General features: G+C 33.3%; 4 protein-coding genes and 1 long non-coding RNA gene across 8 annotated transcripts; 1 reads left to right on the top strand and 4 right to left on the bottom strand.

The window, feature by feature from the left end:
- Positions 1 to 1,640: 1,640 nt before the first annotated feature.
- LOC126665223 (uncharacterized) lies at positions 1,641 to 7,889 on the bottom strand. 3 transcript variants are annotated; one of them, XM_050357948.2, is made up of 7 exons: positions 7,836 to 7,889; positions 3,289 to 3,532; positions 3,072 to 3,216; positions 2,699 to 2,992; positions 2,518 to 2,625; positions 1,931 to 2,227; positions 1,641 to 1,885 (listed from the first exon to the last, which is right to left on the bottom strand). In XM_050357948.2, exons 2-7 carry the CDS (start codon positions 3,528 to 3,530, stop codon positions 1,760 to 1,762), a joined length of 1,212 nt encoding a protein of 403 aa, XP_050213905.1. In that variant the 5' UTR covers positions 3,531 to 3,532; positions 7,836 to 7,889; the 3' UTR covers positions 1,641 to 1,759. The 3 variants fall into 3 exon arrangements, with proteins under 3 accessions (XP_050213905.1, XP_050213907.1, XP_050213906.1); XM_050357950.2 differs by having other exon boundaries at positions 2,699 to 2,989; XM_050357949.1 differs by lacking the exon at positions 7,836 to 7,889 and having other exon boundaries at positions 3,289 to 3,557.
- On the bottom strand, positions 4,293 to 6,452 carry LOC126665220 (uncharacterized). 2 transcript variants are annotated; one of them, XR_007637566.1, is made up of 3 exons: positions 5,038 to 6,452; positions 4,468 to 4,968; positions 4,293 to 4,390 (listed from the first exon to the last, which is right to left on the bottom strand). XR_007637566.1 is itself a non-coding variant. In XM_050357946.2 (2 exons), exons 1-2 carry the CDS (start codon positions 6,441 to 6,443, stop codon positions 4,647 to 4,649), a joined length of 1,728 nt encoding a protein of 575 aa, XP_050213903.1. In that variant the 5' UTR covers positions 6,444 to 6,452; the 3' UTR covers positions 4,293 to 4,646. The 2 variants fall into 2 exon arrangements, 1 of the variants encoding a protein (XP_050213903.1); XM_050357946.2 differs by having other exon boundaries at positions 4,293 to 4,968.
- A 3,539-nt stretch (positions 7,890 to 11,428) lies between the features above and the next one.
- Positions 11,429 to 13,242, bottom strand: LOC126665226 (uncharacterized). Its single transcript, XM_050357954.2, has 2 exons — positions 12,298 to 13,242; positions 11,429 to 11,824 (listed from the first exon to the last, which is right to left on the bottom strand). The coding sequence occupies exons 1-2, from the start codon at positions 12,514 to 12,516 to the stop codon at positions 11,729 to 11,731; spliced, it is 315 nt and encodes a 104-aa protein (XP_050213911.1). The 5' UTR covers positions 12,517 to 13,242; the 3' UTR covers positions 11,429 to 11,728.
- Positions 13,243 to 13,319: 77 nt separating this feature from the next.
- LOC126665227 (uncharacterized) lies at positions 13,320 to 15,402 on the top strand. Its single transcript, XR_007637567.2, has 4 exons — positions 13,320 to 13,719; positions 13,811 to 13,878; positions 14,465 to 14,521; positions 15,166 to 15,402. It is a non-coding gene; the product is annotated as an uncharacterized LOC126665227 (long non-coding RNA).
- Positions 15,403 to 18,876: 3,474 nt separating this feature from the next.
- LOC126665225 (uncharacterized) lies at positions 18,877 to 19,685 on the bottom strand. Its single transcript, XM_050357953.2, has one exon. It carries the CDS (start codon positions 19,473 to 19,475, stop codon positions 19,125 to 19,127), a length of 351 nt encoding a protein of 116 aa, XP_050213910.1. The 5' UTR covers positions 19,476 to 19,685; the 3' UTR covers positions 18,877 to 19,124.
- Positions 19,686 to 23,654: the final 3,969 nt, after the last annotated feature.

Raw genomic sequence — 23,654 nt, 5'->3', positions numbered from 1 at the left:
ATTAATATACTAGTAACTATCAAAAAAATTCTCCATCTTTATCCCCTAAAAAAATTATCATTGCCATTAAAAATGGCCTTAATGCTTTAATACTTCCATCTTGCGCTTGCATATTTTAATTTTACAATGAAGCATAATAGACGCGCTACATCAATTTAAAACAATGTGCAGCAAAAAGAGGATTAAATTGTTGTTAGACAACAAATTGGAGAATAAATATTTTTAAATAACTACGGCTAAAATTTAAAGATGGAGAAAAAGGTTGGTGTTTATAAATCGGTCTTTAAAAATCACACACGAGATTATAATTGTCCCATGCTATTTCACCTTCATCCACTCTCTTTATCAACTCAACTAGAGGCTCTCCATAATATTGATTCAATAAATTTAAAGATCAAGTTGAACTAAATTAGAGTTTAAATATTTATATATATAAGTTTTCGTGAATTTATTTAAAAATGGATGAATTATTTTTTTATTCATACTAGTTAATATTATTGATGGTTCAGCAAATTAACTAAACTTGGAAAGTAGGCTGAAAATATAGACTTTTGGTGGCAAGAGAGAATTTCTTTCGCATTTTGTCGATGAAAATGAGAGAAAATGCAGCAAATTGTGCTTTATATATTTCATGCGTCAAAGAGTAGGACCAAACAAAACCGTACAAATTCGTGAGTCTCGGTTGACACTATTTATTTCTTTTCTTCTTTTCGTGTATAAAATGTAGATACAACTGGTAAATGTTAGTGATATGCACTAGGTCAATCATGTTTGACCATGTTTTGACTTTATCATTTTATTATTTATTGATTGGCAGTTTTTATCATTTTATATTAATGATTAAAATACTTGAATGGTTAATTCTTTCTAAGGTCATCGAGTATGTGACTTGATAGTAGAACCCTTAGGTTTAATAAAAGAATTATATACCATCTATCCTTAGTCTTAATAGAACATTGAGACTAGTATGATGTTGACTGATGATTATGTTTTACTAATCATGTATATGAGATATTAAGTCAAATCATAGGTGCTATTTGAGAAATAAGGCACTGGATGACCCACTGTGAGAATACTACATAGATCACTCACTACAAGAAATCAGCCAATTAGCGACGGATATTTCCGTCGCTAATTGGCTAATATCCGTCGCTAATCTTGATTAGCGACGGATTACCGACGGACTCAATCCGTCGGTACAATTTGGGTCGCTAATCGTTTAGCGACCCAAAAAACGAACCGTCGCCAACTTACCGACGGAAACTTCCGTCGGTAAGTTGACCTGGACCTGTCGGTATTTTGGTCGGGTTGACCGACCAAATACCGACACATTTAGCGACGGACAATTCCGTCGCTAAATCAGCGACGGAACTGTCCGTCGCTAAATGTAGTCGCAAAATTGGACTATTTAGCGACGGATTTTCCGTCGCTAAATAGTCCAATTTTGTCGTTTTTGAGCATTTTAGCGACGGTATATCCGTCGCTAAAAGCTCATATGTGGTCGCTAATTTTTTGTTTTTTTGGCAGAAAATTCCCGTTTTTCGGCATTTTTCGATTTTCCCTGTTTTTGAATAGACCCGTTAACTAATCACAGACAGACACAATAGACAACAACAAATAAACAAAAACCGAAACACAAATAAACATAAACCGAAACCGTTATATATAAATAAACGGTAAAAAAGTATACAATTCGATAAATACTAAATAAGTCAAAATATGCAAACTGTATTATAAAAATCCAAGTCCAAATACTATACTACCCCAAACTAGTAGTGTCGTCAGCCGGTGGAGGTGGAGGTGGGGGAAACTGCGGTCGTAACTCCGGTGGGAGTGTAGTCATCAGTCGCGCAAGCTCAGTACGGATCCGCTCGTCGAAACCCGCCTCCACAGTACGGATCCGCTGCTCGACCCGCTCTTCAAAACCTGCCTCCACAGTACGCATCCGCTGCTCGAGTCGCTCCTCAACCTCTCTAGCAATGCGCTGCTCGATCTCCTCACTAACGACCGCCTGCTGCTGTGACTGGGATGATCCGCCGCGGCGCAATCGGCTGCTCTGGCCGATGTAGGATGCTGATGCCGAACCAATACCGTAGACTCGCTGCTTCTTGATTGCCTCGAGAGACAAAAACAGCTCGTTCTCGTCGATCGGCTCTGGAGTCGACGAACTCCCTTCTCCAGCCGCCTGAGACTGGGTCGCTGCAGCAAGCTCTGCCTGGAAACGGTCCTGAGAATAAAAATACAAATTTATAGTTTAGTAAAACTTTATAAAAATACTTCACAAATATTAGTTTAAACCTACATTTCTAACTAAAATTCGGCAGCATTTTCTCTAAAATTAGATCATCACCCATTTTTCAGGGACATCCTGCAACAACTACAGACAACTCTCTTCAACAATACGAAATAGCAATCACAACACCCACAACAAACACGTAAACATCCTATAAACAACTAACTATATAAAGTTATATTTATATCATAGTAAGCAGTCACTTAAGGTTAAAATAAACTTACGTTTTTATCCTTTGATCTCTTGTCAACGAAGACAGTCCGATCAGCCTTGGTCAGGTGCAACCGTACATGCAACTCAGCTAAAGTGGGCTCTCGACCGAGCTCCTCAGTCTATCATATGAAATGAAAAAGTTAATTAGTAGATAAACAGAATATATAACGATTAGTAATATTAAAAACTTACCATAACTGTCTTATGCCTCGTAGCCGATCTCGATCCTGCGGTATGTCGAACCGGTCCGGTGCCAGCTCCGGACGGCTCACTCAGCCGATTAGCTCGTGCTACCTCAGACTTCTTCTTAGCCTCAGCAGTATCCCAGTCTCGCTTCCACGACGCCCAAGTATCAGCACTAACACTGCCCTCTTTTTTATCTGGCTTCATGTTGTGGAGAGTATCTTTGTACCGATTAGCCGCATGTCGGTAGAAGACCCCTCTAATCAGGTCCTCAGGGTGGGTGGAGTCCCAGCAAAAACCCTTCTGCAAACCATTAATTAATAAAAACAATTAGAAATCAAAAAGACAGTAAAACATATATTTAAAATTTTAATTTAACAACCTTGAACTCCTCGAAGTAGAAGCCCTTATGCTCTGCTGTCAGCTTCTTCCACGAGGAACCCTCAGGGAACCAGCTAGATCGGAAAATGGGCAAGATCGCCCTCGATGCGCTCCCGCTGTCGTTCCTGCTATCTAGTAACCTTTCTCTGTACGTTAAAAAAAAGTTAGTTTTCACATTTTTGAAATAATATTTGTTAAAAAAAAGTTGTCAATCATACCTTGCAGCATCAGGTGTAACTCTAATCCTCCCAGTCTCGTCCGTAGCTGGCGGCTGGTCCTGTGGCTGTCTCGCCGCTCTCCGCGGTGCGGGTCTACCCGCCAGCACCTGCTGCTCAGCCCCTGTATCCGAGCTCTCAAGTGGATCCTGCTCTGGGTCGCCACGTCCACGTCCACGTCCACGTCCCTGACCAGTGTCCCTACCCCGGCCTCGGCCGGCAGAAGAAGAACCTGAACCTCTCATATCTGCAAAACAAATTACAAAACAATATTCGACAAGAAAAAAATAATCACATCTATTATAAAAACCATAACACATAATTTTTTAACAAAATAAAGTTACTACATCAACAAACGTAAATAAAAGTCAAAATTCTACAGAAATAACATTAAAACAAATCATGCAATTTCTATATCATCTTCCGCTCCAATGTCATCATCGTCTGATGAGGATGGTGGATAATCATCTTCCGTCTCTACTATTGGAGGGTTGTGTAATGCAGCCTCGTCCGCCTCGCCATTCGGATCAACTAAATTTGTCGGGTCGTCATTCGTTATGACATCGAGCGGATGTTCTGCACTATCATCTTGGAAAGCTGGAACAGTTGTTTCAGGCATGTCTAGCTCAGAGCGAGCTTTTATCTTGCATACTGCCCACCAATCTTTCTTGTCCCGCTTTTTGCTAGGATAAGGTAAGTAATGTACTTGGTCGGACTGTTCAGCTAAAATGAAAGGTTCATATTTGTTGTATCTCCTTCTGTGATTAACATCCACTATGTTATACCGAGGATGGACTAACATACCAACCGTTTTTGTAGGATCAAACCAATTACATTTAAATAAAACCGTCCTCTTTATTGGTAGAGCTGGATACTCTAACTCAATAATGTCAGTCAACACTCCATAAAAGTCGCTTTCAGCTGGGCCGTAGAGTGATCCTTTTACACAGACTCCGCTATTCATTGTGACCCGATCCTCCCCATATTCTTAAGTATTGAATTTAAACCCGTTCACACAGTACCCCTTGAATGTTTTGACCGATCTAAGCGGTCCCTTTGCAAGACTTAGAATATAGGGATTGGTACTGACAGTTGGGTCTTTCACCTGTAGCACAATTATTATACGGATCAACACGATAATATAATATACAACTACGACGGTAAAACAACATTAATACTTACATATTGCTCGAACCAAAAGGCGAATTCCCTCTCCAATTTGACTACAACTTCGGTCTGTGTAATTTCGGGGTTGAATTCATACAACTCGCCTTCAAAAACTCTTTTTACAAGAATACGAGCGAATTAATACAATTTGTATCAAATTCTTCAATACTGAACTTAAATTTGTATATTAAGACTTACTCTCTGTAAGGTTCGATTTCAGGGCAATTCAAAAGGATGTAGCTTCGGGCAGCAACATATTCAGCATCATCCAGATATCTGTTCCGACAAGCACCTACAGGTCGCCCTTTTGGTTTGAAAATATTTAATCTGTCGAAATCATCATCAACGTCCATTTCGCAAACTTCATTTCTTTGCATCCGACATGGTACCATCGGATCACCATCCTTGAAATAAAAAGATGCAAATTTTGCTGTTTCCTCCAGTAGATATCCGCTGCTAATGCTTCCTTCCACTCTGCCTTTATTCGAAACCTTATTTTTGAGTTTTCTCAGGTATCTGCATAATCATATAATTAGTTAATTTACCTAATTATCGGTTGACGAAATAGAACTTTAAATATATCACCTTTCAAACGGATACATCCAACGATACTGAACAGGTCCTGCCATCATAGCTTCGTATGGAAGGTGTACGGGGAGATGTTCCATCGAATCAAAAAAACTCGGCGGAAATATACGTTCCAACTTGCACAGTATCTTCGGGATATCAAGCTCTAATCTCTGAAGATCTGCCTTTTTCAGCGATGTGGCGGTTAACTCTCTGAAGAATATACTCAACTCTGTTAAAGGCTCCCACACTTCTGCCGGAAGAAGCTCCCGAAGAGCAATTGGCAAAAGTCGTTGCATGAAGACATGACAATCATGACTTTTCATGCCCATCATCTTTAAACTGTTTAAATCAACGCACCTAGACAAGTTGGACACGTAACCATCTGGAAACTTTAACTTTTGAATCCATTCTAACAAAATCTTTTTTAAATCTCTGTCCAAAGCATACAAAGCCTTTGGATATCTACCAGTTTCCTCATCTTGTGCCAGGCCAGGACGATCACAAATTTTATTCAACTCTGCCCGAGATTTTGCCGTATCTTTCGTCTTACCAGGTACATTGAGCACGGTATTGAAAACGTTGTCAAATACATTTTTCTCAATATGCATGACATCGAGATTATGCCGGATCACATTTGTCCTCCAATACGGTAAATCCCAAAATATACTTTTTCGGTTCCAACCACGGCCTTTAGATAGTTCATCATTCGTAGCCTTAGCATCATTCTCATAGGCCCTCTTAAACCCCAAACCGTCCACCTCTGCTAACACTTCATCTCCAGTCCTCACACCTCCAAATTGATGTCTAACTTGTTTGCCTTTTCGGAATTCGGTAACATTCCGACGGAAATGGTGACCTGTAGGTAAAAACTTTCTGTGGCAATCAAACCACGATTGTTTTCCACTCTCGGGCAACGTGAAAGCCTCAGTATTTTCCATACAATGCGGACATGCCAATCTTCCTGATGTGCTCCAACCGGACAACATTGAATAAGCGGGAAAGTCATTAATTGTCCACATAAGCGCCGCCCTCATTTGAAAATTCTGCCGTTTTTGAATGTCATATGTCCGGATTCCAGATTCCCACAACTGATTCAACTCCGCTATTAATGGCTGCAGGAAAATATCCATATGGTTTTTTGGATTACCGGGTCCCGGGACAAGTATTGTTAGAAACATAAACTCATCCTTCATGCACATGCCAGGAGGCAGATTATACGGCGTCACAATAACTGGCCAGGAAGAATAATTTTTCCCAAAACTACCAAATGGTTGAAACCCGTCAGTACATAAGCCTAGCCTGATATTTCTTGTTTCGTCAGCAAAATCTGTATGCAACTCACTGAACCGTTTCCAAGCCGGAGAGTCAGAAGGATGACACATCTTCTCGTCTTCCATTTCATGTTCAGCGTGCCATGTCATATGTTTAGCTGTGGCTTTTGAAGCGTACAATCTTTGCAGCCTCGGAGTTAAAGGGAAATAAAACATTTTTTTGTACGGAACGTTAGCCCTTCTTTTGGCCGAATTGCTTTTAGTTACAGGTTTCCACCGAGGAAATGTGCAAACTTTACAGTGGGTTAAATCCTCGTCCGCCCCCCAGTAAATCATACAGTTGTGGAAACAGCAATCAATAACCTCGACCGGCAACCCGAGACCTTTCACCAGCTTCTTGATATTAGCAAAATTTTTCGGCATTTTGTTGTTCTCTGGAAGCAGTTCTTGTAATAAACGGCAGGTGTCATCAATCAAAGATATCGACCCCTGATGTCGACACTTAATATCCAAAATTTCAACAGATGCGGACAGGGGTGAGTGTTTGCTATTTCCGGGCCATATTTCTTCTTCTGCCGCACTCATCATATCAAAAAACTTCCGAGCTTCGTCATTCGGGGTCTCTTCCTCAAAAACTTCGGGACCAGCAACATCAATAACCATTCTCTGGCCATAGTTTAAATCTCCCCCTCCCTCATTATAGTAATCGTATTCATTAGCCGGCTGCTGAACTACAGGAGGGACATTCACCTCACCGTGGTGAATCCAGACATAGTAATCTGGAACAAACCCAGACTGCAAGACATGTAGTTTCACAACTTCGACATCTCGAAAATTTGTATTTCTACATTTTGTCCTAGAACATGGGCATTTCATCTCTTCCCCACTCATACACTCGGGATGTTGTACAGCAAAATTCACGAACTCTTCAAGATTAGGGAAAAAATCAGGCGGCAGGAAGCCTCTGTCATGTCTCGTATACATCCAACTGCGGTCTGGATTCATTTCTGGAGGACGTACAATTAGGTACTGGTTCATAAGCTCAATGTAGCAAAGTCAATGTAATTGACTGCTAAAAGGGTAGGGTCCTATCCCATTCGCAAAACTGGCGCCCCATAATTCGATCACGATATATGCATGAATACGGAAAAAATATTCGGCAGCCTTCCGGCGTCGTTCCCCAGGTGCATTACATAATATAGGGTGTGTAACGCTAATTATATATTCCGTAAAGAATAAGCGTTACACAGCCTATATTAAATAGCCACCCGGAGAACATACGCCAGAAAACTACCGAATATTCCTATACCATATTCATACATATATGTTTTTTCGTGATCAAATTACGCAGACGACATCAGTTTTACGAACTGTACACACGTACAATCCCGTGTCGTTCAATCTCTTGAACACACGGGACGGGTTTCTACGGCTAGGTAAGATTTTATTCGGTGGGAATAAAATCTTTGTTAATTAAATTTAACTGTTATTGAATTTACTCGAACTAATTAAAATAAAATACAAAAATGCAGTAACACTTACTTGTTGAAGAGCAGAACCGCAATAAATAGGAGATAAGCTATGTAAACAAACAACAACGGCTATGATCAGCGGCTATCAGCAATCGTCAGAAACAAACCTACATTAATAGTTTTGGATCAGATTATCATAACAATACAAATTAATACTTTATCAAGATACGTTTTTTTTAATTGTCTAAGTGATATAATATTTTTAACGAAAATCCGGCAGCATTTCCCCTAAAAATGAGCATCACCCATTTTTCAGGGAAATCCTGCAAGTAAACAATACATATTCGATTCCAACATAAACAACAAATCATTCATTAACCTAAATTAAAATAATTATAGATTCCCTAGTTTTATAAACTAACTTAATTTTATAACAAATTAATTAATCTAAAAAAATATTTAACCTAAATAATAATTTATTCAACCCACCATTCAACAATTTAACTAGCCTAATAATATATAACCATTTAAAAAAATTAACCTTCTTTACTAAAACTAACCTAATTTTGACAAAGCTAACCTAATTTTCACAAATCTAACTTAATAGTTTTTAAACAAAATTAAATATTAATAATTTCAATTAATCTCTTTTAATTATAATAAACACATAATTTAATCTCTACTTTAATTAACTACTCTAAATAAACTAGTGTAATTTAATTTAAAACAATTAGAATAACCTAATTTAATTATAACACTAATTAATTTATAATCTAATTAAACTTAATAATAATCAAAATTGAAAATTGAAGTTCAAAAAACCAACCTAGGCAGCTTCCACCAGCGGACAGCAGAGGTAATCGGAGGTTGGCAGCAGCAGCGGACGATGGCAGCGGCGTCGGCAGCGGGGGACGAAGGCAGCGGCTGTTATTTTTTTTAAGTTAAATATTGCATTATAATTAATAAAAAACAAAAGCTAACTTCAACTCACTAACCTACACTGTACCGGAGGTCGGCAGCGGCGGACAAGACCGGTGACCGGAGGTCGGCAGCGGCGGAGGGCGGCAGGCAGCAGTTACTTAAAAAAAATACAACTTTATTATATATTAAACAATTAAAAAACAATTAAAATATATAAATTAACTCACTGGAAAGAGAGGGAGAGAAATGGCGCCGGAATGCTTTCGCCGGAGAGGAGCAGTTTTCGCCGGAGAGGAGCAGTTTTCGCCGGAGAGGAGCAGTGGTGGCGGAGAAAAAAGAGAGGGAGGAGAGGAGGCGATCGGTGAAGAAAAAAGAGAGGGAAGGAGAGGGAGGGGTTTCGCCGAAAAAGAGAGGGAATTCGCCGGAGAAGGAGAGGGATTAGGCCGGAAAAGGAGAGAAGGAGAGGGAGAGCGGCGGAAAAAAGAGAGAGAGACAGTCTGAGTGCGAGAGAAAAGGAAGTGGGGTAAATTAGGTTATGGTTTTACCGACGGAAACAGTCCGTCGGTAATTCCATCGGTAAAACCATAACCCTTAATGAAACGCATCGTTTCATTAAGGGATGATTTACCGACGGATATAGAGTTCCGTCGGTAACCGTTAAACTCAGTATTAAATAAAAATTTACTTTTGCAGAATTAGCGACAGACTTAAATAATCCGTCGCTAATTTAGCAAAAAAATTGGCGCCTCCGTTCCCGCCATGTCCCCTCCAAAATTAGCGACCGAATTGAATTAATCGGTCGCTAAATTTACCAAAAAAATTGGCGCCTCCGTTCCCGCCATGTTCCCTCCAAAATTAGCCACCGAATTGAATTAATCGATCGCTGAACATGGTGGATTTAGCGACGGACAATGTCCGTCGCTAAATCCGTCGCTAAACAACTCATTAGCGACGGAGTTGGAATCCGTCGCCAAATTCCGTCGCTAATCAGCTGTTTTCTAGTAGTGACTGTCATAAGTAATTCTCATTACAGTTATATTAGTATAATCCTTTGACCTTGAAATCATCATGGATTTCTACATAGCTATTTCATATTTTGATACAGTCTTACATTATCTTTAACAGGATAATGGAATAGATTGTCATTGGATATGAAAGTAACTATGTGAGAAATGTGAGTGACTGAGAAGGAATTTGTCCCTCATTTATTTGAGTAAGATATCTATGGGCCCCTTGAAGAAGATAGACTGAAGTAAATGCATGGCCATGCTAATTGATAAGAAGTTATCATTTTCAGTCTACTTAGAGTCAAGAAACTAATGATTGAATGTTATAAGGATGACATAACTATGCCTTATATTCAATCTGGATATCGAGAGACAAAGGGATTAAAATATTATTGTAAATGGTTAAATCGGATTATCGATATTCATATAACTTGGGTAGTCATAATGTCTTGCTAGAGGCCACTTATGACTTGTGGGCTGAAATAGGGATTTCGAGCCTACTGCCAACGTTATATGAACCTACAGGGTCGCACACTAAGAACAGGCCCAAAACAGTTATGGGTTGTACAAGCCCAATGTGATTAAGTGATTAATTATATATATATATATATAATTCGTAATATATATATATATTAATAAATATATATATTAATTCGAAATTTAAGGATAAGTGTTTTCCTTAATTTATTATTTTTTGGAAGATAATAAATATAGTAATTAATATATATGGATAATTATCAAAAAGGAGTTTTTGATAAACATAAACTTGTAGAATTGCAATGAGATTGAAATTCGAATTTGTCTCAAACCCTAGTGTTATTTATCACTATAAATACTCATTAAGCAGTTGGTTTGAGAATCACGAAATTCATTATTCACTAAATCACTAAAATTCGAAATTGCTTGTGAAGCAATAGTGCTAGCACACAAGCACTAGTTTTGGCTAAGGTCTGTTCGTGTGGATACTCGTAGAGGACGCGTTCTTTTAAAGGCGTTTCTGATCCGAGGCCAGGTATCACCAAAGTGAACCACCTCCTTCCTTCCTACATTGCTGTTGAATTCGACATACAAGTAAGTAATTGTTCTGTTTAATTCGAATTACATGGATCTTGGTTTGGGTTTTTAGATAAATTTTTGAAATTCCGCTGCGTTATGAACCAATAAAACCCAACAGTAAATGGGTGAGCAAACAGTTGATTCCGTAAAAAACTAATCCGTTTTATTAACATTGAATTAACTGAATTATTTATTGGCCTAATAGTAAAAAAAACCCAAACATTTCCGACTTGTTGCAATTATATCCAAACCTTTTAATTTTTGCAATAATATTCAAATTGCATTTTTTTTTTGCAATAATATTCAAATTGCATTTTTGTAGTAATAATAGTCAAATTGATGGCCAAAACTTGTTGTTTTCAATTAAGATATTAGGCTATTATTATGTTTTGATGTATAATAATATAGTAAAAGTCCCAAAAAATGGAAAAAATTCAAAAAAATTCACATAAAAAGTGCAATTTGGATATTATTGCAACATAATAATGCAATTTGGATATTATTGCAAAAATTTAAAGGTTTGAATATAATTGCAACAAGTTGTAAAGGTTTGAGTTTTTTTTGCCATTAAGCCTTATTTATTTCTTTAATTAAATTAATTAGATTAATCAAATTATTTAAATTCTTTTTTTTGATACAAGATATTTACATTAGCTCAACTTCAAGACGTGGAAGACAAAAAAACTAATATAATCAGTTTTGGATACAGAAAAAATCCAAATTTCTAAATACGTCCAATCTAGAATAAAGAAAAGACGGATGAAAAGACTTGTTAAAAAGAGCCGTCTTGATAACGCTATCCAAAATAAGACTATCTATCCGACTAGTTTTGAACTTGAAGACACGTTAATTTCTAACTTTCCATAAGGACAAATTGACGAAGAACCATATAGAATTTCATAGAATCCTGTATCGTTTTTTGCATAGACTAGACCATATACCATAGAAGCTCTCTAAAGAAGAAGGCGAAACCCAATCGTTATTGCTCAATCGATTGGAAGAGATATCTCATAACATACGACCAAACTTGCCATACAAATGCACAATCAAGCAAAATATGTGCAGTAGACTCCACCTGCATATAAAGAAGACAACCACTGCGTTTAAAGAGATTCTGTCCTAAACTACAAGCAAATGAAAAAAATTGAACTCGTGGAGGAAATTTAGTGGCCCAAATCATACGAATAAAATCACTTCCCCCATAGAGGAGGAGCAGCGACCTGCTCCTCTTGTGAAGGAGGAGCTCCTCCGATTTTTTTTTTAAAAATTATTTATTTTTTGTAAAAAATATTTATCGAGTTTTGATAGCGGATTCGTAATTCGAAGGAGTACAATGGTGGGTCGGAAGTTTTTTAAATAAAAAATTTTAAAACGATTAATTTTTAGGATTAATTTGAATAGTTTTAAAGTTTAAGGATTTGTTTGTATATTTATCAATACAAAAAAGTATAATATAGCCCTTCTATTTAATTGGTTTTAATATTTGCATCTTTTAATTAATTAAATTGTACCCAAGTTATTCAGAATGTTGTTGTTGGGTTGTTGTACCTGCTCGGCCGAACTACTTGTATATCCGAATCTACTCGGTGTCTGGTTTTGTTCGGCTCTTCTATTACTCTGTTCAGCCACTGATTGTTCGGGAAAGAGCTTGCCCAAGTTTTCCATCGCCTTACTCAAGCAATGAAAGTTATTTAGAATGTGTCTTTGGACCGATGCCTGATCAGACATGATGTTTCTCATAACCTCTGACGTTTGACATCGCGCCATCAACTATCTGTTTATTTTTCTGGGCGATCTCTCCCCTCATAGCCGAGAAATCGGCTTGTGATAATGAAGGGCGAGATGGAGGAATTAGCTAGTCTCCGGAATCATCGGTCACCTCATCATTCTTGTCCATGGGAGGGGTTCCATCAGCTAAAGAGGGATTCGCCCCTTTGTTTGGCTGAGTTACCTGTTTGTCCTTGGCCTTGATCTCTGCTATGTCCGAATCGATATCGTCTACTACTTTGTTCCCCTGTTTCAGTTGTTGTCGGCGTGTAGACTGAGCGTGCCTGGAATCGTCCTTAAAGTCTGTTTTTATGCAAACCATAAATAGATCTCCAGTGAAGTCGCCAAAAGATGTTGACCTGTAAATAATCCGGACTCGAATTTTTGAATTTGTAATCGGGATCGGTTTGAGATTTGATGCTTTAACAAACTTGTGAGAAGATATTCACAGTGTTTCGTTGTTTAAAATACTTAACCAAATAATCTAATAATATTAATCCGGAAGCTAATAAACTCAGGCGAGATTAATATCGAAACTATTCCTATATTAAAACAATTCGGGAAAAAGCACTGGGCTTGGTTTTCGATTAATTGATTTGTTTGTTTTAATTTATGAAAGCTCTGAATTATTTATAGCACTGCAAAAATCAAGACTCTTAATCTAAATCTAACTAATATTTTTAAAGAAGAATAATTATAATGAACTTTGGACTCTCAATCTACTAAACAAAAAAAACTAAATAATAAAACTAATTATTAAGAAGGCTTTTTTTCCACCGGCCTAATCCCCAAATAAAGAGGAAATTAGGCTCTCCACCACTAAACATCAAAATATTCTCAGTAGTACTGTTCGGTTATTTCGCTTCTAAAATTACATTACATTTTAAATCGCTTTCTTTTTTACTTTGCAAAATTAAAAAAATACGATTTTCTGTTTTCTTCTTTAAAATGATTCAATCTCACTTCCCCTTCAAAGATTATATGGAGAGTCTCTTCAATTTTCTCTACCTCCGCCTCTTCCGTGCCTGTATGTGAATATTGCCGATGACAATTGCTTCTCCGGCGATGAAGTGTGATAGAAAACGGCGACCTCCAGCAATTTCTTCAACAATATTTGTCAAATCGTTTTTTATTTTGCTATCGCACTAGTGCTGTTTCTGAGGAGATATTCTGAAAATGGAACTTCGAGGTTCAAGTTTGTAGGTGACCATTAATTTCCTTTTTTACTCTATTAATGTTGTTTGTATTTTCACAATTTGCATTAAAAGATGATGGCTTATGTATCTGATTGTAGAAACTGTAGGGAAAAGTCATGGTTTTGTCCAATTTTTGTCTCAATGTTGAAACGGGTTGCTAAATAAGGTACTCACACTTCTTTTCACTCTGCCTGTTACCTGTTTGATGAAAATCCTCAATCAATTCTTTTAAAATCAAATTTATAAGTTTTTGAGCTGACAGATTCATTGTCTTGAATTGTATTAAGGTAATACTATGTACATACATCAACTTCTTATTTAACTTGTTTTTCATATATGAATATACAACTATTTAGTTAAATTCAGTTATATTATTTTGTTTGATTCTCAAGAGAATGGACTGTTATGTGCTGGTGAATGGTGATAGTTTGTGAAATACTTTGGAGGGTATTGAGATAAAGATGAGTAAGAAAATAATTTAATTGTAAACCGATGGCGGACTTTAAGTAGACAGTTAGTAGACTTAATAGTATCCATGGAAAACCATGACCATGGATAACACTGTTTACATTATAACAATTATTGAGAGTTTAGCATTTTCAAACTAATTTTGGTTGGCAGCAGATTGCCTAGTGACTGTCTTTTTTGACACATCTGCTTTGAGTGTGTTCTTCTGATTCTTGTTATTGTTTTTGGTTTGGTAATAGTTTGAGCTTTTAACATCACAAAATTATTGTGTATATTTTCAACAGTGGGAGAGATTTCGGTGATGTAGACCCATTTTCCTTCTAATTTGTTGCTCCTCATAGGTACTTTATCGTTTTTATAATACTGGAAATTTCTAACATTGGAAATTCTATTTCTAGTTGACTGAATTTGATTAACATGCATATTCATGTTGTTTTTTTGTTATATCCTTTTGCATGCTATTGGTTTCCACCAAGACTTTTTTTCACTCACCACAATAGGATGATTAACATAATACTTGGAAATAAATAATAGATGATTATTCATGATTTTTTTTATCGATAGTAAACCGATAATTGACTGTTAGTAAGCAATTATTGACAGAAATTGCTATAGTAAGGGAAAAAATATTGATGGTAAAGTGATAATTAACTTGTTCATTGTTCTGATTGTTCCGTGACTGTTAATTTTTCTAGACTGATAATAAATTAATAGTAAACTGATAATAAACCATTAGTGAAGTGGCCTATCTTTAAATAAATTGATAGTAAAACATTAGTAAATAGTTAGCAAGGTAACTTATCTTTTAATAACCGGATAGTAAACCGTTACCAAACAGTTAGTCAAATAAAACATCTCTGTTCGAATAGAACATAGTCATGGAAAAGCATCTCTTTATTTTAATTATATCTATTATTTTTTACCAAATAGTTTCTAACAGTTCACTAAAGGGTTACTAATTTTATATATTTTTGCTGATCAACAGCGGGAGCATATTACATTTATTTTATATCAATACAGAAACATGAAGATGGCAGAAAATATTGAGAGTGACGAAGAGGTTGAAGTTAGGAAGACGAATGTGGAAGCGAGAAAGGCAAAAAAAAAATAATACTTGTGACTGTCTGGTATATGGATTTTCAGTTTTAGTTGTTTGTTTGGATTATTTTGTTGTATATGATTATTTTCTAAACTTATGAATATTGGTTGTTATTTTTGTTCAGATTTATAAATTCAGTATCTATTTATTACAATGTTAGTTAACTAATAGTAAACTATTTTTTAATATATGTTTTATTTTATTACAAATTATAGGTAAATATTTGGCAATCTAATAGTAAACTTCTGATATATAATTTGATAAACTTTCATATAGTATACTAGTAATTATAATAATTGTCTAATGATTATTATTATTTTTGTGTCATTTGTTGATAACCATTTAGTAACTATTTAGCAAGCCTTTGGTTACCATTTAATACATTTCTTTATTTTAATTATATATATTATTTTTTATCAAATAGTTTCTAACAGTTCACTAAAAGATTACTAATTTTATATATTTTTGATGATCAACAGCGGTCTGAAACTAATCATTAAACTAACTAATTAAAGAATGAACTAACTAATATTTAACCACAAATAAAATGAGTTAAGAAGATACCTTATAATTAAAGTTTTGGTTTGTTGATTGCAGTAATATATTGTTATATGGAGAACCAAAATCATTGTCCTCTCTTGGTCTGAAACTAATCATTAAACTATAGTCTTTTTGCAGTTGCTGTTATCAAATAGTCCTTTACAATCTTCAAGCTTTCGTTCACGGAAATAGAATGCAAGGAGGCATACTTATGTGACAGCCTGCTTCAGCCAATTCTCTACACACCATGCAAGGCTGAGAAATGATGTTATAATAAGCGTGAATTGCTCCTTTAATATCAAAACTATCAAGCTTTTGGAATTCAAGAAGCCTATCCAGTACTTTAGAACTATAAACTGCCTGAGCAACTAGCTTTATGAAACTTGTTGTACTCGGACCATCTTCTTCATGGATAGCTCCCGTTAATGCATCTTCAAAAGCTTTTTCAATTACAATACTAGTTTTTTGGGTACCACCACCCAAACCTCCAAATAAAAGAGAACCATTAACGAAAATTGTTCTGAGGGGTAGCATAGAGAGCACTTGTTGCTTTTTGTATTCTTCTCGGGCATTATTGCTTTTTGTATTTTTTTTTTGTAAATTTTAAATGCTATGATTTATGCTTGTTTCTATAATTCTAAAACTCTTGTCTTCTTAGTAAAACGGTAGTAAATTGTTAGTAAACGGTTAGTAAATTAACTTATCATTTAGTAAACAATTAGCAATTTTTTTAGTAATTGAAAATGAATGGGTGTTGGGTAACCAATGGTTAACATTGGGTAAACCGTTGGTTAACTTATAATAAATTTTATTTTGAACATATCATTAATAAAATCGTTAATAAACTGTTACTGAACTTAATTTTTTGTTGCTAGTTAACCAATGGTGTACTAATAGTACACAAATAACCTTATTTTTAGTACACTGTTAGTAAACGTTGGGTTAACTGTTGATAAATGTGTAATAATTTTTATTTTGAATATATGGTTATAAGTTGTAGTATTTTGTGTAAAAAAATCTATTAGCCTTTTTATAGTTTTTATAATTTTGTCTTTAGAATACCGTTAGTGAACCGTGAGTAAACCGTTTATCTTTGTTTAGTAAACCGATAGTAAATCGTTAGTAAATTTATATTTAGTAAACCGATAGAAACCATAAGTTTAATATTTTATAATTTTAAAAAATAAACAATAGTAAATTGTTTTTTAAGTAAACGGATAGTAAACTGTTGGTAAATTTATATTTAGTAAACCGATATAAACCATAAGTTTAATATTTTATAATTTTGAAAAAATTAGCAATAGTAAATTGTTTTTTAAGTAAACTGATAGTAAATCATTGGTAAATTTATATTTAGCAATAAATTGTTTTTTAAGCTATATGTTTTCTAAAGGTGTTTTTATATTTTTCAAATTTTATATTTTTTTCCTCATATGTCTGTCATTTTAATTGTACTTTGTATTTTTTTTTTCAAAATTTTATTTATAGGTGTAACTTGATTTTTTGAATCATTTCAAGGCAGTCATAGAAAAGCATCTCTTTATTTTAATTATATCTATTATTTTTTACTAAATAGTTTCTAACAGTTCACTAAATGGTTACTAATTTTATATATCTTTGACGATCTAAATTAAAATCTATTTGTGATGTCAACAATCCAACAATGAACAAATACAAATTTATATTCAAAAAAAAAGTTGGTTGTGCCTATGATGAGCCACATCTGACATGAAATTGGAACGTGCAATGCATAATTAGTTTGAAAAGAAAACAGAATAAAATGTACAATAAAATGAAATTATAATTTTGGACATTAATTTGATAATTGATATATACAAAGTGAAATGACAGATGAGCAGAAGATGAAGTTGAGTTAAAACACAGAGATGATTTTGATTTTTCTGTTAAAACACAGAGATGATTTGATTTATAATAAAATTAATCTTTAGTAAATTGATAGTAAATTGTTAATAAATTTAAATTACACATTTTGATTAAACTAAAAGCCAACAAACAAATTGGGATTATACTCCTACTTTAGTCAATTCAGTTTATATTCATCTAAGGCCATGAACAACAATCCAAATATTTTGATACATATCAGGGAAACTATTAGGAACCTCATTAAACATTATAATCTTCTAAATCTACTCACACTAATCCAAAATCTCTTCATGAAAATATCAAACACCATCCCATCATCGGAATTATCTATTTTCCAACTAATCTTGCAAGGCACAACATGTTTAAGAAAAATCAAAGAATACACACTTAGCCTCCTCCATGTCACCCATTAAAACATACCCAGCCAACATAGAGTTCTAAGAAACCAAATCTAACACAGGACTTTTATCAAACATATTGCGAGCATGATCAAGTTCCCTCAAACAACAAACCTATTGATCAAAGTATTTTGCAGATTAGACATCAAAATCAAAATCTGTTTGCAATACATGATAATGAATCAATTTCCCTTTAGATTCAGAGAATCTAAGAGTGCAGAACTGAATTAAAAAATAATGATTTAGAGAACCCACTGTATACAAACCAATTTCAATCAATTCCGCCATTTGAAGAACCAAAAAGAAGAAATAATCTAGACGATGATAATTACATCGCCGCATCATCGAATCCCATTTCCCATTTCAAACCCCTTCAAATAACCCTCTTTATACAAACCAATTTATGTAATTTTCAGGATCTTGTAATTGAAGGGAGTGAATTAAAATCCGTTGAATGATTCCCTGATATTAGTTTTGTGATTTTGGAAGAGATCTGTTGCCTTTTGTACCAATCGTATTTCTCAAAATATAAAAGTTTATTTTTACAACAAAATTTTAGTCAAACGTAAAGTTCAATTAATTTTAGTCAATAGGTGCTCTTGAGAATATTAAAGTGTTTTTGGAGTATTTGTCTAAAAAACTCCCAAATAAATCCACATGATGTTTTGATCCATGTCTCTTTTGGGCCGGTGTAAACACCTTTCCTCCCTCAATTGGATTAAAAATAATCAAATTTCTAAACCAACAGTTAGCAATGAACTATTTGAATACAAAATTAAGAAGCGAAACAAAATTAATTTAAAGTAATCAAGCATCCACAATAATACAAAACAGAAGTATTAATTATATAATATACACAAGTATAACATATATTCTATAAGCAGTTGCCTGAATTTTCTCCTCCTCCGCCAGGCTCGCCAATTACAAACCGCCATGTTCATCTACTCAAATCTAATGAAGCCACGTGGCAATTTCAGAAGTCAAGAGTTAATTATCTACCATGTAATAATCCCAACTATACTGCTACACTGGCGACTGAGTTTGCCGGAAACCTTCAGCATGACTCAAATTTGACTCCGGCATCAAATTTAATCCAGTTTTTAACTGAAATTTAAACGTATCAACCGTAGAATTCATCGGTGTAGTCGGCTCCGACAGCTTCGGAGAATCATAATTATAATCGTCGGACCGCCTTTTACACAAGAAGAAGACAATAAAGAATAGGAAGCAAGAAAACAACAAGACTAGTACAAGTAACATGATCTCACCATGGACAGCGAAGTTCCGGTCACCGGAGAAAAAAAGCTCATCGTTCTGATTAGGAGCTAAAGATGAAGCTGAAGGCTGTGTATAACTATAGCTAGGCTTATCCATTGGAACTCTCTGTCTCAGCAACTTCTGGGGTATTGGGTATTAAATACATATTTTTTGAACTTGTACAAGTACAACGTTAGTTTATTAGCACATGTCTTAGTATAACACTGTTGGGTTCAATTAAGGTGCTAACCCTAGAAATGAAATGACGTCGTATTTAATAGAAAGGGGATGTGATATTTTTTTAACTCGGAGTGCCAATAATTAAATTTGAGGAAGAACAAGATATGGGGAATTGACAAGAACTAGGGTACAGAGGAAATAGCCAACATTGGGTAGATATGTGGTCCTTTTTTGTTCTTGGGTTATATGGCGCGCGAAGATAAGAATCTTTTTGTTTTGGCACCAGAAAACCTTTTTAGCTAGTAATAAAATACTTACTAGTACAAGAATTTACGTTGTCATTTCGTGTGGCTAAATTAATTAAATGTAATCTTAGCTAAACTCTTAAGTTTGATGTTATAATAAGCAAGTGTTTGATTCCGTTTTTCGAAGCATTTTTAGCTTTTATGTTACAAAAAGCTCTATTAATTAATTGTTTGATGTAAAGTCTATAACAATCATTTTTAGTTTTTTGAACATCAAACAACTGTTTTCGGAAAACCTCTATTCTAGAGATGTTTTTTTAACATTCGATGGTTGTTTTGACACTATTAATAATTTAGATAATAAAACTATTTCTATTAAAATATTTGTGTTTATAATGTAGTATAAAATTACTTAAATTATTTTTATATGACATGATTGTCTATAAATTATATAAAATCAAATTATTAATAGCTATAATTAACTCTTTTTAAAGTATTTATAAAATTATATCAATTTTTTATTATAATTTTTTTAATTATTTTACTAAATATAATTATAATATATTTATAATATAAAAAATAATAATACTCTTTAAGGTCATTTGACATATCAACAACTAATCAAATTTCATCAAAAACTTATACTATTTATCAACAAAACGGACTCTAAATAAGATTGTTGTTTTTCAAAAATGTAATAAATATATCACTCAATTACTTGTGTTTTCTAAATTCATTCCTAAGGGATTGTTGATCAAAGAACTTTCCCATATGATCCTCTTTTACACCCATTTTTTTTTTGATAATTTGGGGAGGGGGAAATGCTTATGGGAGGAATCGAACCCACAATCTAGCAGTTTGCTGCTTAGCACTTATACCATTTGAGTTATAGCTCATTGGTACCCAAATTATTTTTATAAACTGAAATAAAAGACCAATTATATATAAAATTTAAAAATTACTCCCTCCGTTCTTTTTTAGTTGTCCATTTAGCCAATATGCACATACCAAGATAGTGCTTATTTTGTATTAATTTATAAAGAAAAATATTAATATAGCCCTATTAGTTAATAAATGCCTTTTAAATTAAAACATAGAGTCATTTATTAGGGATGGGTAAACTTGGAAGATAAGTAGCTAATATCACATAGGATTTCTAAATGGACAACTATTTATAGATAAATAAAATTGACTAAATGGACAACTAAAAAAGAACGGAGGTAGTATATAAAAAAATTAAACTGAGAGTTTAGTATATTTATTTTAAATTATAAAATTGACGAATTAAAATATCTAAAGTATTTTTTAGAAACATATTTGATAATATGATTAAAATTATAAATATAAAAAATTGTACTGCCTATTTTACAAATAATAGAGGCAGTTTGTCGGGGTGGTTTAGGCCGTCAAAAACTTGAGCTAATATAGGGACGGTTTCAATCACCTTTTACCAAATTTTATAAACGGTTTATAATTTTAATATAGAACGTAACTATATATAGGAGCCAATGGTTGTCTATATTTGTTGCAAATTGGCTTTAACAAACCGCCAGATAATAGAAACCGGGGGTATTCAAATTATCAGAAATATCCTTTTGCTGACCAAATTTTAATATTTTTTACTTTCATTACTAAATTTTAATTTCTTTTAATTTGGTATCAATTTTTTGTTTTCATTTTGGTTGCCAAATTTTAACTGTTAGCCGAATTTTATTTATTTATTTTTTTGCATAATTTGACCGAAAAAATTCTTATTGAATTGAAATTATGCATAAATGATAAGTTTTTATAAAAATATAAACAAAAAAAATTGTTAATAAAACATAGCTGCCACGTCAACATTTTTATCTGAAAGCTTCTGTTGAAACAGTTTTTAAATTTAATGATAAAAATGAAAAAAATTGAAATTCGGTCACAAAAAAATATAAAAATAATTTAGATATTCCAATGTCTATTATCCAAAAACCGCTCCTACAATTTACCACATAGGCTTTAAATTATTTGGTTATTAAATCATTATAAATGCTAAATATCAAGATTTATTATTCAAATAATAACCCTTAATAAAACATATAATATAGTTCTGCCCTCAAAAGCTCATTCTTTTGTATGGGATTTAAATATTTATTTTTTTCTTTAGTTTTACAATCAATCAAGTTCATGATGAAGACCCAGTTTATTGAAACAAACTTAGGGTAGATGTACGTGTCTTGTTTCATTGTCAAGAAAGGATTTAAATGAGTGGTGATGCGTCCGCACATGTAAATATCAAGAATTTAAGTCTTGAAATAATGTCATTGGCGTGCTGTGGTTAGATTTTTTTTCTTCCCTATTTTGTATGCTTGCTAGAATTTATTTTTTCTCAATTTAAAAAATTTAGTTTACTGACAAGTGGCTAATTAAGTGTGTACATTGGGTCATTATGTCTTCGTTGGATTCTATTTCTCTTAACTACTTCCTTCTATTTATCAAAAAAAAAAAATCCTTCTAAAATAAATTGTTTGAATAAATATAAAAATATAAATAAATTACTTAAAATTAATAGTTTTATCTATGCTCTTCTATTTCCTTTTAAATGTCATTTTATAATAAAGAATATATATTAAAATTATTTAAAATCTATTTAAATGAAAAAAATAGTGTTATATAATTATACTAAAAGCTACCATATTAATAAATATTACTTTTACTCTAAAATAAAGGACAACAATAAAAAAAAATTAAAACTTAACTTTGAAATTTAAAATGAACATTGATTTTCAAATAAAAAAAAGTTAAAAATTATCATTTAAAAGAAAACAGAGAGTTATTTTTTCAAAAATATAAATAATTTATCAATGAATAATTTTTTTATTCGTACATTTTGTATTGATATATAAAGCTATTAATTCATTTGAAGCTAACTATATACATTAGAGATAAATATGATTTTAAATTTTTAAATTATTTATTATATATAGAAAATTGTGTTTTAAAAGTTAATCCTTTAATTAAAAATAAAACAAGAGGTAAAAAATATTGTCAATCTTAAATTTTATTAAAATGAAAACAAACACAAATGGGATACTCAAAAAATATAATGAAACTATTTACATGGGGAAGAATACTTTTTATCATTTTTAGTCAGACAAACATTGATTGTATATAAAAAAGAAAAATCTTTATTAGTTTCCAGTGAAAGAAATGAAAAACTTTAAATTTCATACATGCCAAGATAATCATCAATCAAGTTGATTCAATTTATACTATAACATCCAAAATTAATGTTATTGTTTTAACTAGTTTGTTTCCTGCATTTTATCTTTGTGCGGAAAAAAATACAGGCAGATCAGAGGTGACGTCAAACCTTAATTTGAAATTATTAATATTTTTCTCCAGATATCTTAATTTTTTTATTAAAATAAAGTCAATTCAATAGAAGTTTTAAGTTAGATCAAGATTAGTACCAACCAAGTACACTTAGCTTGTATTGTTCTACTAACTATCACAGGCCACTTAAGAATTAATTCTATTGAATTGAATTAGTAGCTTAGAAAAATTAGGCTTTTAATTGTTTTACTCTGTGTATGTGCGCAACGAGTATATCAGCAATATTGGAAGTGTAATTCAGACGTGAAGTGCATTGGCACGTAACATAAAACTAAAATACAAGAGCCGCCGGCGGATGGATTGGACCACTTACTTATCAATCCAAAGCCAATGAGAGAACTTCTATGAACCTTCTTCAATGGTTATACATGAACCCTATCTAACAAGTTCTTTGTCTCTTTAATCCATTTGCCTGAATTACCCACAAATAATTTCTATAATTGTCATTCTTTTTGTTCATTTATAGATCTAACGATTTTCGTTTCATCATATATATAAAAGG

Source organism: Mercurialis annua, linkage group LG1-X, assembly GCF_937616625.2.
Source record: "Mercurialis annua linkage group LG1-X, ddMerAnnu1.2, whole genome shotgun sequence".
NCBI classification, from domain to species: domain Eukaryota; kingdom Viridiplantae; phylum Streptophyta; class Magnoliopsida; order Malpighiales; family Euphorbiaceae; genus Mercurialis; species Mercurialis annua.
This window is presented reverse-complemented; position numbering and strand designations above follow the sequence as displayed.

Bases quoted from the DNA above. Each gene is read 5' to 3' on its own strand.
- LOC126665223 (XM_050357948.2), bottom strand. From the start codon at position 3,530: ATGAGAGGTTCAGGTTCTTCTTCTGCCGGCCGAGGCCGGGGTAGGGAC. The intron at 3,217-3,288 runs GTATGATTGACA...TTTAACGTACAG, and splicing joins GTTACACCTGATGCTGCAAG to AGAAAGGTTACTAGATAGCA. The intron at 2,626-2,698 runs GTAAGTTTTTAA...TTCATATGATAG, and splicing joins CGAGGCATAAGACAGTTATG to ACTGAGGAGCTCGGTCGAGA.
- LOC126665220 (XM_050357946.2), bottom strand. From the start codon at position 6,443: ATGACATGGCACGCTGAACATGAAATGGAAGACGAGAAGATGTGTCAT. The intron at 4,969-5,037 runs GTGATATATTTA...ATGATTATGCAG, and splicing joins TGGATGTATCCGTTTGAAAG to ATACCTGAGAAAACTCAAAA.
- LOC126665226 (XM_050357954.2), bottom strand. From the start codon at position 12,516: ATGGCGCGATGTCAAACGTCAGAGGTTATGAGAAACATCATGTCTGAT. The intron at 11,825-12,297 runs GTACAACAACCC...CTTTATATGCAG, and splicing joins CAAGTAGTTCGGCCGAGCAG to GTGGAGTCTACTGCACATAT.
- LOC126665225 (XM_050357953.2), bottom strand. From the start codon at position 19,475: ATGGATAAGCCTAGCTATAGTTATACACAGCCTTCAGCTTCATCTTTA.